This window comes from Callospermophilus lateralis, unplaced genomic scaffold (genome assembly GCF_048772815.1).
Source record: "Callospermophilus lateralis isolate mCalLat2 unplaced genomic scaffold, mCalLat2.hap1 Scaffold_1712, whole genome shotgun sequence".
Lineage (NCBI taxonomy): Eukaryota > Metazoa > Chordata > Mammalia > Rodentia > Sciuridae > Callospermophilus > Callospermophilus lateralis.
Genome location: NW_027512784.1, coordinates 94,087 through 109,317, shown reverse-complemented (window position 1 = coordinate 109,317; position 15,231 = coordinate 94,087). Strand labels below are relative to the sequence as shown.

At 39.1% G+C, this 15,231-nt stretch overlaps 1 protein-coding gene across 1 annotated transcript in view; it reads right to left on the bottom strand.

Annotated features, from left to right (window-relative positions):
• LOC143388343 (butyrophilin subfamily 1 member A1-like) overlaps positions 1–15,231 on the bottom strand; it is a 57,457-nt gene that overhangs the window by 16,960 nt on the left and 25,266 nt on the right. The window contains exon 4 of the mRNA XM_077108150.1: positions 14,337–14,825. Coding sequence (XP_076964265.1) covers positions 14,337–14,825 — 489 coding nt within the window. The remainder of the gene's footprint in view (positions 1–14,336; positions 14,826–15,231) is intronic.

Genomic DNA, 15,231 nt, shown 5'->3' with positions numbered 1-15,231 from the left:
AAGCAGCAGGCAATAAAAAGAGTCAGCCCAATACAGTGATCATGTGGGATACAACTGGCAAGGTCACAGGGCTTGCCAAGCCCTTTGGACTCCACACACTGTCCCCATGTGCCCTGGATGCCAAACATGGAATTAAAGGATTTAGGGTTTGCCATCTGGATTTTGATCTTGCTTTGGTCTGATCCCTTCCTTCTCTTGCCCATGTGAAAACCACATAGCTAACAAACCATGCCTAAAAATCTTCTACAAACAAAAATGAAAGAAAGATGATAAACATAGTGAAAGCATGTGAAATATAAAAACCCCTAGACAGTTAGGTATACAGAAGAGAACTAGAACAAAGATCCAATCTCAACAAAATAAACCCCATTGAAACAGTAAAGTTACCAATACAGTAAAACCTCAAATCTCAGAGATGAATGAGAAGAAAAAACAAAGAATATTTGCAAAAAAAAAAAAAAAAGAAAGAAGAAGAAGAAGAGGAGGAGGAGGAGGAGGAGGAGGAGGAGGAGGAGGAAGATGATTTTAAAAGTGCAGGCATAAGACATTATTTTTAAAAACTAACCTTGAATTTAAGTAGACTAAATGTTCCAACTAAAAGATAATGACTGGCTGAATGGCTATAAAAACAAGACCAACATTTGCTGCCTATAAGAAACTCACTTTAAAAATGAATATTCACAGAAAGTGAAAGACTGGAAAAAAATCTAAAATATCAATTTTTTATTATTCATACGTTATAATCATCTTTTTATAAATTATATTATTTTATCCTTCTGGAAATTGGAGGTCAAGTATTTTGCAGAAATTGATGGCTGCCAACCAGATATTTTGCATGTTGTGTGAACATAAGACAAAGATAAAATGAAAAGAAAAAGTACCTCCCAAAATAGAATTAAAGACAGAAACTTGAGAATAGCCCTAAGATCTTTAGTTGTAGAAAACAAGAAATAACTGAGGCCTGGAATTGTAGTGTGGAACAATATGTCCTCTCAACAAGTCTCCCGTGTAAAGGAAAGCAGTCTTCCTCCTTCTCACTCACCTGCACCTGGCCAGGGAAGAAGGAGGGAGAGCAAGCATGTCCAGCTGCCCACACAGAAGAACTGCATCCTAGCTGGAAGGTCCCAGTGCCTGTGGGACTGTCACAGAGCACAGTCCTGAGATGCAGTACCTACATTCCTCTCCATTAACAATTGCTAAACAGAAAACCAACTTACAACATCACTGAATACTGGAAATTAAAGTAAAGTGTCATGGAAGTAGACTTTGATCAAGTTGAGTCATTCTTTTACATGTTAAAGGACCAAATAAGGAAAGAGAAGAGACACACAGAAGTCATTATGGTATGGTAAAACCCCTCCCAGCACCAAGGAAATGGACTCTAATATCTTTTTCCAGACTTTGATTTTTGTTTTCTCTTTTTGACTGGTTTGCCTGTGGAGACATTTTTTATTGGTGCATTATAATAATACACAATGTTGGGATTCACTGTGACATGTTTGTACATACACATATTATGATTTGCTTCATTTCTTTCCCCAGTACCACCCTTTACCCTCCCTTCTTCCCTCTCCCTAATTGCCTTCCTCTAGTCTACTGGTATCCCTTCTATTTCTATGAGATGCTTTTTGTTTTGCTTTGTTTTCCATTTTTCTCTCTAGCTTCCACAGGAGAGAGAACACACACTTTGACTCTCTGAGGCTGAATTATTTCACTGAATATGCTATTCTCCAATCCTATTTAATACCTTTGCACTAAAAAAAGATTTCCTTTTCAGACAAAATATGGTTCACAGACTTCTACATTGCTGCCCTAATCCTAATGTACTCAAAGTTAAATAATCTGATTTTTGTCCTTTGATGGGTTCCTTTAGAAATTCTTTATAGCTGTGTTATTAAGAGAAATTGCAAAGATAACGTTACATTTATGAGTGATGCATATGTTTGCTTGTGTTTTATTTAAGAATTATAAGAATACCTTTGGTCTTCAGGAGATAATAAAAGATGGGCAATCTGAGATAGTTTTCTCAAAACCTCTCATGATGATTTGACCTTATTCTTCTTGTTCTCTAACCATGTAAATACAGAATATGAACAGATATGTGCACAGAAATTTTGTGATGTCACATAGAGTTAAGGGTGTACCTCTAGTTAAAAGCAAGCTAAAATGGATCCAAATATTTTAAAAAAACCACATGGCTTTATAAGGTTTACATAATTATAAGCTATGCCTTTATTCTTAATGAATATTTTCGCAGTTATTTGAATAATCTATAGTCCTTAATTCATAGAATATTTAACATATGTCTATTTATTTAATTAATATATATATGTATTCGCTTCTGATAATTTTCTTTCAACAGAAAACACATCATTTATATTCCTTATACATGCATTTATCGGATGCTCTGCTTTTTATAGTTACAGATATTTGAGAAATGTATTTCACTATAAAAATTTTTTCTTTCAAGAGATAATACAACCATCAAGTAATCTCTAATTCTCAAATTATTGTTGGAACTTTTATAAGATAATAAACAAATATAATTTTGTCTACAGAAATATCCATATTTCAATATATTTTCATTGAGATATTTTTTCATATCAAGGTAAAATAATTTGTTTAGACTCTAAGACTTATAGAAATTCTTCCAAATTATAACCAAAAGAAAGAATTCTAAATGGAGAAGAAGATACTTCCACAGAGAGGAAACATAAATTGGAGGTCCTACAAAGAGGAAAGAAATCCTCTTTGGGAAATATAAGGTTGTTATATTCTAGATTTTTTTACATAAGAAAATCCTTACATCATTATCTATTATCTAGACAGATAATAGAGAAATTTAAAATAATTGAGAAACTGATTTATGTATAACTAGACTGACTGTAAATATAAACTAATTAATTCTAGTATATTTTAGGCTATTTCCCTGACCTTATTATGTTGATGTGAGCTAAGATTTTGTCCATATTTTGACATAATAAAGACTTATTAAAATGTTAAATTTATTTCATTTAACTAAGGTTTTTATTTACCTAGTGATTCTTAATGTTTAAGAATTAATTTTAGTGAATCAATTCACATCCTTAATTAACACAATCAATGTTTTAAAATGCTGACTAAATTCTAACTTTGACATTTCTCCTTGAAGACTAAATTTGATTCTTGCATATTACTTGTATTTTTTGGATGTTTATGGGATTTTGAAGAACATTTAATTAGGATGGGTGTTCTTCAAATTAATGTGGTACATTAGTTTCGAACAATAAAAGTTGCAAACTTTGTTGGAAATTCATTGGTATTATATAAGTTCTCTGACTGAACCTGTTATCCATAAGTAATATGGTAAGACTCATATACTATTCCCTACACTGGGAAGTAACCTTAATCATATTTTTAAAAAGACAATTAAGAGATACCTATTTAAAGAATAATATTCTGAGATATGGAGATATTTTGAGACCTTCTCTCAAAAAGAGATTGAGGGATCTTTTTGAATTGTTAGAATGAGAATGAATCAACTAGTCTATATACTGGAAGATTATAATAACCAAATGATATCTCATTTTCTTATCTAGCCTCAACTCTATCATCAAAGAAGGCCTTAAAAATTGTCTACTAGAAAGAGAGATTGAAGGGAACTTTTCAAACTTAATATAGACCAAAACAAATTCAGGGAGACTTTCAAGAAATCCAAATTCATGTATTATGTCACAATTTATGCCAAATGTCTAATCTTAACTAGAGAAACATTATGCTATTACTTAGCTAAATTTTGAAATAGAAGACAATTTTAAAACTAGATTTAAGGGAGATTTATCTTAACCATGTCCCAGTAACACAGAATAGGGACAAATCTGATAGTCTAACTGAAGTACAGACAACCCTCCAAAACAGATATCCAACATATAAACAAAATGCCTAAAAAAGAATTTTAGTAAGCCTTTAGAAAAATTCTACTATTTTCATAGAGATACTTAAAGGGACAATACAGCACCTAAACTTATAAGGGGCCACCTATTTTCAAAAGATGAGTCTATTATCCAGTTAGCCATCAATATTACAAAGGATTTACATAATTCTAGCCAAGTTTAGGTGTTGCACTATAGTTAAATGGAGCCCAAGTGAAGAAGAAAAATAAAGGCAAACATACAGACAAAAAGAGATTAAAGTTGTAATCTTACCACAAGAAAAATATGATTCTTAGTTAAAAATTTTACTCCTCTTCTAATTAAAAACAGGTTTTGAGAGCCTCTAAACATTAAAATGGAGTCTTAAGTCAAGCCCTGTCAACAGTTTGTCACTGTGGAAAATAGCCCTAAAAATAGTTACTCCTGAAATATTAGACAGCCATGAATTAATCAGCTCCATAGCCAATAACTAATTTTAGTAATAAATTTAACATAATAGAGCTTTTTTCAATTTTAGTGCTCTGAGATGATACCCTACATACATTAATATTTTTGAAATTAGTAAAGTCATTGATTATGCATGGTTACTGGAGCTAATTTTGCTACATTAAGTGGAGTTATTAAAGATGTTCATGCATATGTTTCTTTATACACAATTGTTTTGACAATAATCCCTCAAGATGTCATTGCTAGTTCAGTTTCATACAAATTCTAAATTAGGTCATTGTCTTAAATCACACTATTGACTTATTTTTAACTATATTTGAGATACTAACTCTCCATACTTAAGTCTACACTAAATTTGATAATGATAATGACAGCTTTTTTTTAGATTCATAGATAAAAGACTATTCATTTCTTTTCTCTATTTCATTTTTTAGTAATGGTAAAAACAAAATATCTTTTCTAGGCTTATTTAGCATTTGACTTTCTATTTTGGATAGATGTTTACATAATTTCTCATGCCCCTAGTAAAGACCACCACCACTCCTAATTTAAAAACTCTGTCTCTACCTTTATTCCAAATTAAGATAATTGATTAAGTTAATCTAGAGCTAATTTCAAAATATAAATTTTTGTATACAACTTATTGTATTCTTTATTTTTGATAATTATGTTAAAGTCAAAATCAAATCATACATTTAGTAAAGGCTAAATTTCTATTTACTATGCCCCCGAAATTGACTTTTGTCAAGTCTCACAACCAGCTGAAGATAATAAATCTTTATCATTTAAATACTTGTACTATTGTCAATAATTTATACTAATGATATTATGATATATGTCAGTATTTCATTCAATGTTAATATATTAAAACAAGGAGAAACAGGGTCACAATAAATCTTACAAAATATTTATTAAATTTTTTTAAATTGTAGTATTGAGTCTTACTGCTGCTGAACATGATTCAGTGTATTAAATAAAATTTCAAAAAATAGAGTTTAACCTGGTTATCATGGAGAGGTTAAAACCCTGAAACAGAAAGGTAAATCTCTCAACTGCAGAGTTTACATCCATGCAGCTTCATGAGCTAGTTAGGTAAGTGAAAATTAGGAATCAAACTTCTATAGGCCCATTTCTCAGGTCCACCTTTAATATGCTTTGTGCTGTGGACTGGAATGTCTACCTATATAATCAGATTAATTGTCCTGACTGTAATGGTCAGTTATACCTATATGTTGATACTGTGTAAACAGGCTTTCTGGGAGTATCTTTTGAGAAAAAGTCAGCATATAAGAAAACTAAACCAGCCAATCATGCTGGTCCTTAGAAATTAAGACTATATATCTGGACAATTGTCAAAATAGAATGACTGTTAAAATAGAACCTTCCTATATAGTCCAGGCATTTACAGACTGATCTCCTAGAATTGACAAGGACAATTGCATAAGACTTAACCCTCAGTGAGATGACATCCAACAGAATGTCTGGTGCTTCTGCCTCCAGAATTTTTGCATTACTGACCTAAAAGACTCCTTAATGTGATAATTGAGAGAAAGGATGGTTAAAAAATCCTGTAGCCTATAAAAGGTACAACTTGCCTCATTCCATTCCTAGTTACAGTATTGGAAAAGGACATTGATCCTTCATCAACTTTCCTTCATCCTATTGCCAGCTTGCATGCAGAAGTTAACATTCAGGCTTTGAAACAGGTGCATGCCAATTAATCAGACCTAGGTAAGCTCTTGATTTCATGATCCTTGAAGTGAATACTTAAAACATTATTCATTGTTCCTACAATACAGCATTTGTGGCTATGTTTTAAAACAATATGTGATTTTTAAAAAATAATTTTACTTAAATTACTTCCAAGATCCCTCATAGTCAGATAAGTGCCGATGGAAGAATTGAAACTAAGTTAAAATCCTCTACAAATCATTGTAATGAATAATGTGAATGAGCCTTCTGCTCTATGATTCGTGGAAAGGCTTGACTTTCATGCCAAATAAAAATGTCTATGTTACTATGGTCAAACACAATGCTTCCCAATAAAATTGGGAAATGATTAAGAATCTTCTGATGAGTATTTGACAGAATAATAATAATTACCTAGATCTTCCAAAATTATGTTATTGAAATGATATGTTTTCAACTAATTCTTTTTGTGTTTCAATAGTAAATCATGACAACCTTGGACCAAGAATCCAGTGACTAAAATATATAATTCTCTAGTTGCCTTTTTAAAAAAAAAATATATATATTAAGAAAGGGAAAAGAAGTTGGGAGCTGCCCTGGATACAGAGTCCTGATGCACCAGGTTCTAACCAATTACTGTCTTCAGTCCTGCATGGAAGTGCCAGGTCACAGTAACTTGGGCATTGCCCTGCTCAGAAAACAAGGCATGGCTCCAGGTATAGGCAACACCTTGCTGGGGTTGAGTTACACTTACCTATTTGTAACCCTACTCCTTGCCTCATTTGAAAGGCTTCTCCCCAATGAAAGGGTTCAGCACATGCTTTTCACTCTTTCTTGCCTGTCTTGCTCCCCTGTGGGAGCTGCAGCTGAGGAGTGGTCAGTGAACCCAAAGAAAAGGTACTTTCTGAGTCTGTGTCTTTATTTATTCCCCCAAATCACTTGGAGTGACCCAGATTGGTTTAGTTGTGAGACGCAACACCTATCTATTTTCTTGAAATTGACATAACTCAAATCTTCTTTATAGTTGAATAAGACTCTTTGTATATATGCATCACATATTCATCTGTTGACAGACACCTAGGCTAGTGCCATAGTTCGGCTACTGTGAATTCCACAGCTGTAAACATGGATATGCATGTATTGCTATAGCATGTTGAATGTAATTTTTTGAGATAAATACTGACTAGGAGTATAGCTGGGTCAGATGATGCTTCCATGCCTAGTGATTAGAAGAACTTCCACATGGATTTCCAGAGTGACTGTACTAAAGTACAATATCACCAACAGTGTATATGAGTTTATTTACACCCACATCCTTGCCAGCATTTATGATTATGTGTGTTCATGATGCTTGCCCTTTTAACTGGAGTAGGATGGACTCTCAGTGCAATTTTAATTTGCATTTTTATGATTCCTGAAGATGTTGAATATTTTTTTATGCTTGGCCATTTAGTTTTATTTTTGTTTTGATTTTGATTTTAGAGCTCCATGTATATGCTTTTTCAATATATTTTAATAATAATAAATAATAAAATAATAATAAAAAATGGCCATCACATTTTTATTTGTTCAGTGCAAGGCCATCACCTCCAACGTCAGTGTGGTCAGGAGCTGTGTGCAGAAGGGCAAGGACAGCACAGATGTCCAGTCCTCAGCATCCCTGTGAGGGGTCTTCCCTGGCACTGCTCCAGGAGATGAACCCCCACCTAGCCTCTAACCTTGAGGAGCATGTGTGAGTCTGACCTCCCGTGGTTACAGGTATTTCTAACTCAGGCCACCTGCACCTTGTGGCTCAGTGGTCGAATGCCCCTGAGTTCAATCCCTGGTACACTTCCCCTGCAAAAAATACATTTATAGCCTGTCTAGAGAAAAAATAAAGAACTTTCCAGGAGAATAAAATGAAGGAAATGTCAGTGAGCAATCACTTGCTGAAGCGATTTGTGCAGAGGAAAGGGAACCCTGTGCTAACAAGAAGACAATAAGGAAACATCACAGAAGGCAGCACAGAGGTTGGTAGGGCTGGCCCTCTCCATTGGAGCAGAGGCCTGAAAGGGAGTGTGTCTCAGAGAAGGCACCTGGTGTTCTCCACGGGTTGGCTGCCCAGGCCCTTTTCAGAATTGTGCTTCCTACTTTCTGGTAAAGCACTCCATGGCTACTTCCAGGGCACAAGTACACCCAGGTCCTGGTCATACTGACAGTAGAACTCAGTGGCATCTACATGATGCTGGTTGTGTAGACACCAACGATAGAGTCATGGCAGCTTCATGTAAGATTCTGAAGGTCAGCCTGGGATGCCAGGCTAACGTTGGCTGCAGGAAGAAGTGTTCTTGAGATTACCCAGTGCGGTGATGCCTGGTATATCAATGGGGATGGGGCCATCACCAGGACTGAGCTCGAGTAAGGCCACTAGCAGCATGCACTCGAAGACCTGGGAAGTCCCAAGTGTCAGTGCGAAGCCTCAGCGAGCATCTTCTTGGGATTTCAGACAGCAAAGCTGTGGGTGTGGTGCTGCCCAAGGCCCTGTGGGCCCACTCCCCACCACAAAATCAAGACTTTGAGACTGGGCTTCACATAAATTCAGTTTTCATTGTGAGGCAGGATAGGCCCTGCAGGCCAGGGTTGAGTGCTATGGTTTGAATATGCTTTGATCATGCGTCCAGCAGCCCACCTGTTTGGACTGTGGCCCTCAGGTGGTGCTGTTGGAGGTGGTAGAACCTTTAGGATATGGAGCCTGATGAAAGGCAATTGGGTCACTTAGGCACTTGTCCTGGAAGGGATGATGGTCTCCCAGAATGAGGTTTTTGTGTGTGTGTGAGATTGCATTGTTATGAACAGAGAAGGATGGGACCCTCCCACTCTCTGCCTTTCTCGCTCATGCGATTTATTCTGGGTTTCTGAAGTAATGCCATCCACCATGAGGCCCTTTGCAGAGGAAAATCCTGTGGGAAGAACTGATCTTGGACTTGCAGCCTCTAAAACTATGAGCTAAATAAATTTCTTCATCCTGCATTGCACAGCCTCAGGTTATAGCAATGAACAACTAAGACCACATCCTAACAGGCACGTGGTGACATCACATGAGCTTTGACTGGCAGTTTCCTGATTAGTGTTGTTGAGTGCAGCTTATGCAGTTGTCATCCATTTATATGTCCTTTCATGACAATTGTTTATTCAAATAATTTTCATATTTTTGGTGTCTTTTAGTGCTTTAATACTGAATTGTAGGAGTTCTTTATTCATTTTTAATATGATTTTTCCAATTGCAGTATTCTTTCAATTTTCACTGTGTTCTGAATGCCAGGCTTTTAAATACGGATGCTCCTCAACTTACAATGTAGCTGTGGGATGAAACCCCACTGTAAGTTGAGGTATAGTTATCATAGCTGACCTTCCCAGCACCTTAGCATACATAGCTAAGCTCAAAGTTCTTCCATTAGCCTAGCAGTGGGAAAAGCCATAGACATGAAGCAATGTGCAAATAGCTCATGCAAATCTAGTGAGTGCATTTTAATTGGAGAATTTAATTCATCTACCTTTGAGGTGATTGTTGGTAGGTAAGGTCTTGCTACAACCATTGTGCAACCTGGACCTTATTTTATTATAGTTCCTTTTGGTCTTCATCCATGCTACAGTATGGATGTGAGGTGTCCCCCAAAATTTGTGCTAATGAGGAATATTCAGGGGGGAAATGATTTGATTATGAGAGCTGTAACCTAAAGGCTCACTTGGGCTGACTTACTTTGGACCCAGAGCAATGGACATGGCTGACTGTAGACTAAATCTCTGGAACTGTGAGCTAAAACAAGCTTTTTCTCCTCTATCTTCTTCCTGTTAGGTGTTTTGATTACAGCAATACAAAGCTGACTCACTCTGTCTCTCTTACAGTCTGACCTTTGTGGTTTGGTGATTATCTCCAGTAGTATGTTGATTCCTTGCTTATTGTTTGTGTGTTAAAGAATGTTGGCATTTATTTCAGCCTCCTAATTTGGCTTTGATTTTGCCTTGTTTATAAAAATTCTGACCAGGCTATCTGTTTTCTCTGAGACTGTAGTCACTTCCATTGTTTCAGCCTTGTTTGGCACTCAGGTCCAGATTTTATGGTGGTCTGTTGGTCTGTTGCCACTATTTCAATAGTAGAGATAAATCCAAGCCCTGGGTTTTCCCAAATGCACACTGTTGGTGGGTTGTTCAAAAGAAATAGGAAAGTGCCTAGAAATAGTAGTCTGTAATCCACAAGTCTTTCCATGGGGCCAGGAGAGACTCGGATGCTTCATCCACAGATACCCGCCTGGGCCAACAATTCTGTCAATCTGTCAATCTAGGTTACATTCTTTGCACACAGCCCACCAAAAGTAGCACAACACTGGGGTAGGAAAAAAAAAACCTCACACTGCTATTGGCTACCTCTTGCTGAGGCGGACTTGTGACCCAAGACCATAGCAACAAAACACAGGTGCTACTGGCTGAAATCATGTCTATAGACTGGAGTTGCCTGTCTTTCCTGAAACTGGGGCTGTTCCACAGTCTCCATTGAAAGGCAAGCCTGGGTGTAGAGGCACTTAGGACCTGCCCAGTATTAGTTTTCACCTGGGCAACACTGAGTTCCAGGGCAAAGTCTTGCACTTACCACATTTTCCTCTTACCCAGAAGATGGGTCTTCTCCCACCCTGCCGCCTGAGGTCAGGGTAACATTGGTGAAGGCAGTCACTTGGCTACCCAGGCGGATGCTGAGCTAGGTCACACCTGCCTCTCAGAATGGCAATGACCTGAGAAGTCTCAAGAGTGCGGTGGAGCCCACACTGAAGCTGATGTGGTGCAGGCTCACACACGAGACCATCTCACAGTTCCCACCTTGTGCCAGAGTGACTCTAGAGTCCTATGTCTGAGCAGTTGTCTATTGAGATCTGCATTGCCCAAGGTTGGCCTTGGCCACCAACACTGGTGCTTAACTGGGATATGCCAAGTCTCCCAGCCACAGAGGCCTGCACATATTTAGGAGGAGGTGGTATGACCTGGGCCCCCTCTGAGGCTGGGAGCAATGCACACTGAACTGTGAGTCTGTGCCAGTAGTGCTCAAGTGGCATCTGATCTTTGGCTGCTGTGACCAAAAGACCTGACAAGAACTTTTTAGAGGAGGAAAGTTTGACCCTTACAGTTTCAGAGGTCTCAGTCCATAGACAGCCAGCTCCATTGCTCTGTATGCAAGATGAGCAGAACATCAGGGCAGAAAAGTGTCACAAAAAAGCAAGCCAGATCATGGGTTTCAGGAAGCAGAGAGAATAAGCTTGGCTCACCAGGGACAAAATATAAACCCCAAAGGCAGTGACCTTCCTCCTCCAGCCACACCTTCTTGCTTATAGTCACCACCCAGTTAATTCATTCAAGAGGATTAATGCACTGATTAGGTTAAGACCCTCATAACCCTATCATCTCTCCTCCAAACTTTCTTGCATCTTCTGACACATGACCTTTCCGGAGACAGTTCATAGCTAAACGATAACAGCAGATCTCGGTCTTAAATGGGTCTAGAGGCTCCATCTGCACTCTGGCCTGTTTACAGGGCCTTCTGTGGTTTGTCTCACTGAGACAGGATTGGCACTAGAATCTTAGACAAAGCTTTTGCTGTCTTTCATGCCTAGCTGATCACTGAGTGGAGTCTTGCTCCCAGGTCAGCCTCTGAGGTTGGTGGAGGGGTGCAGGCCTTCAGCTGCCTGGCCTAGTGAAGTTCCAGGCTAAGTCCATGGGAATGGCCTGTCAGAAGGGGTGGAGCCTTGCCTACACAGGGTGTTACTGTAGTGGGCCTGGGCCTGGGTTTCATGTCTAAGCCCCAAACTTTATTCTCTCTTCCTCCCTCAAAGGGGAGGCATCTCTCTCCATGCTGGGCTTCTAGAAGTTGGGGCGGGTGACTTAGGCAACTTGTTCCTTCCTGCCCACTTCAAGAAGTATTTCTGTTATACTAAAATAGAGCACTACCTTCTCTCACTTGTTTTCTTTTTAGCTCTTTTGAAGATAGTTTGGTGCATGAATGTTATGGGTTGAATATGTGGTGTTCTCCCAAAACTCATGTGTGATACAATGCAAGAATGTTCAGAGTTGGAATGATTAGGTTAGAGAGCCTCACCTAAGCAGAGGATCTATACTTCAGCCCTGGTGGGAAGCCCTGTGTGTGTGTGTGTGTGTGTGTGTGTGTGTGAGTGTGCATGCACGCCCGAGCGCCTGCTTCCAGGCTGTCATGTCCTGAGCTGATTTCCTCTGCTGTGCCTGTCTGCCATGACACTTACCTCTCCACAGGCCCAGACCTACGTAGTCCTCTGAACATGGACCAAACCTCTGAAACCCATGAGAGCCACATAAACTTTTTCGCCTTTACATTGTTCTCAGGTCTTTTGCTTACCGTGATGAAAAACTGACCAAAATAATGGATATCTGTTCAACTTGGAGTTTCCGTTGCCATTTTGCTTCATTCTTATTTATTCATTTTTATTTAAAGTAAAGGCATTAAAGTAAGCCTTAAATATATATGTATATATGTTTATATGTATGTGTATGTGTGTGTGTGTGTGTGTGTGTGTGTGTGTGTGTAAATGGGCTAAGCCATGACACTGCAAAGCAAACCTGCTAAAAGGATTCTTTATTATAATTTAAAATTCATTTTTCTTCAATTAATAGTTGTATAGATTGCAGAATTATAAATCAAACTAAAGTTTAGTCCATTAACAGAGATAGTTTCTCATACAAGATTTTTGTCATTTCTGTATTTCAGGAATTTGAGGATGGTTGAGTAGCTGTGGCTCTTAGTCTCTTGTGAAGTTCTGGTTGCTGCTGGTTTTACAGGGGCCAGACTGTCCACTTCAAATTGGTTCATCCACATGGATATGAGCAGGAGGCCTAAAATTCCCTCCATGGGGCCTCTCCATGGAACTGCTTGAGTGCCCTCACGGCATGGCGCTATCATGTTTCAACAAGACACCTGCTGTCCACTGCAGGATGTGACTTGGGATGCTACTTAACACTGACTGCACTGGATTCTGGGAGCATGGCTGTTACTCACTGAGGAAGATCTATGCAAGGGTCACTTCTGACCACACTGGAAACAGTGAAAACACAGTGAAACGAAGAAACCCAAGTTCTGTCCCTTCCCACTCAGTCACCTCCAAAACCATCTACTTATTTTTTACAAGATATTTATTTTACCTGCTGAAGAACTTTATACAGATGGAGATGTGCACTTTTTTTCTGTCTGCCTTTTTTTGATTAGCAAAATATATCTGGGAATCATCTACATATTGCATATTTCAGTGTCTCATTTTTTTTTTCAGTGCCAAACACTATTTTAGGCTATGAATGGATTTAAGTTTACTTATAGATTCTCATGTAGGACATTAATTTCTAGTTTTCAGTTGTTTGTAATATAGCTGCTAAGAACATTCTTGAAGATCTTTGGTTCATAGTGTCTATTTCTCTAGAATAACACCCAGCAGTGAAATTACTGATTATAGTAATAATTTAACACATTTAACATTATGAGAAATAACCAAATGTTTCTTCAAATGAATTCTTCAGTCAGCAAAGTGTGCAAGTTCGAGTTGCTCTAAACTCATTTTCTGTTATTTCTAGTTCTTCTGTGAGCAAGGCTTTGTGTCTTTTCTGACAGGCAACAAACACAGCAGATGCTCAAGGGTTTTGGCAGGAGGCAGACATCATGACCTGCATCTGCGTGCATGATCATGCGACTTAAAGGCCCTGGGATTACACACAGAGCTACTCAGAAATGCCTGGAGAGCATGTGTCCTTCTGGGCAATTCAATTCTACTCCATTCTGTGGTGTTCAGTGCTGTATTTGCTCAAGAAAAGTGATGATTGTTACAGTGAACAACAGTCGGTCTCTCACCTGGGAAACCTCACCACTTCCTGCTCATTCAGAAACAGTCCGTCAGCTGGTAAAGCACATTAGGCAATATGACAGTGACCCACCAAGGATGGTCTTGAAGCACTTTCAGAGTCTAAGAAGGACGGCAGAGCTTTGTCTTTCTGCAGGGAAGGGGATGGAAGGAAGAACATTCATTGAGGGGAAGAGGGACAGCAGTCGGAGCACCTGAAGGCATCCTGAGTCTTCCCAAATGTCTGCAGGGAGCCTGGCTTCTTGTGGCTTGCAGCTCTCTGCTCTGGGAATGGTGACCCAGACTGTCATTATGACCCATGAGGACGTAACCACTATGCTCTAGAGAGGGACAGCGGGGTCTGCGGCCGGCATCTTGACAATGGTAAGGCCATTTGTACTTTTCTCACCAGCAGGCTCAGGGTAGAAGTATGGCCTCAGAGGCTCAGTGAACTCGCTTTTGAAAGTGTGGAGAATGGTACATTCAGTCACATTGTAGAACGAGATCAACCCTTCCTTATACTGCAGAAAAATGCCCACCTTCAGGAGGGGCCCTGTGACCTGGAGAACGTGGTGGGAGACGGAGAGGGCCTTGTACGTGCCATCTTTCAGGCACAGGGTCCAGAACCCGCTCTGCGTCTTAGCAGAGATGTACTGTCCTTTGCGGTTCACTGACTCCACACAGATCCCGACGGTCCACTTGCTATTCCCTGCTACTTCCACCTCCCAGTAGTGGCTGCCACTGGAGAAACGGTTCCGACCCAGCACGGCTGGCATTGTATCAAATCGTTCAGGTTTGTCGGGCACGTCCTGCTTTTTGGTCACGGATTTCACACACTTTCCATCAGGTGACACGGCAAGGTAAGGGTGAGCAGTGTCTTTATCCAGTATTATGTCTTCTGCAGAAGGAAGGAGAATTAATGGTAGGACTTCCACTAGAACCATCCAGATTGTAAGACAAGGAAAAACAGGTCACACTTGAGGTTCTTTCCATAAGTAAGGACAGGATCCATATGCTATTTCCCATGAGGCCATTCCACATCCAAACACAAAATGGTTCTGACTCAGTGTGAACTATCCCTGAACTATTTCATCTCTACAACAGATGTGAGGTGTTTCATCACAGGTTCCAAAGGAACTGGTGATAGGTTGGGACGACCATGGTTAGGGCCTTGACATAGGTAACGATAGTACAGATCTCAGGATATTTCTTCAATATTTAAGCAAGGTCTACCCCGCCCACCTGGGTGGATTCAAAGGGATAGAGGTGGCTGTGGAGGCCCTTACATGCAGAGCAGAGAGACA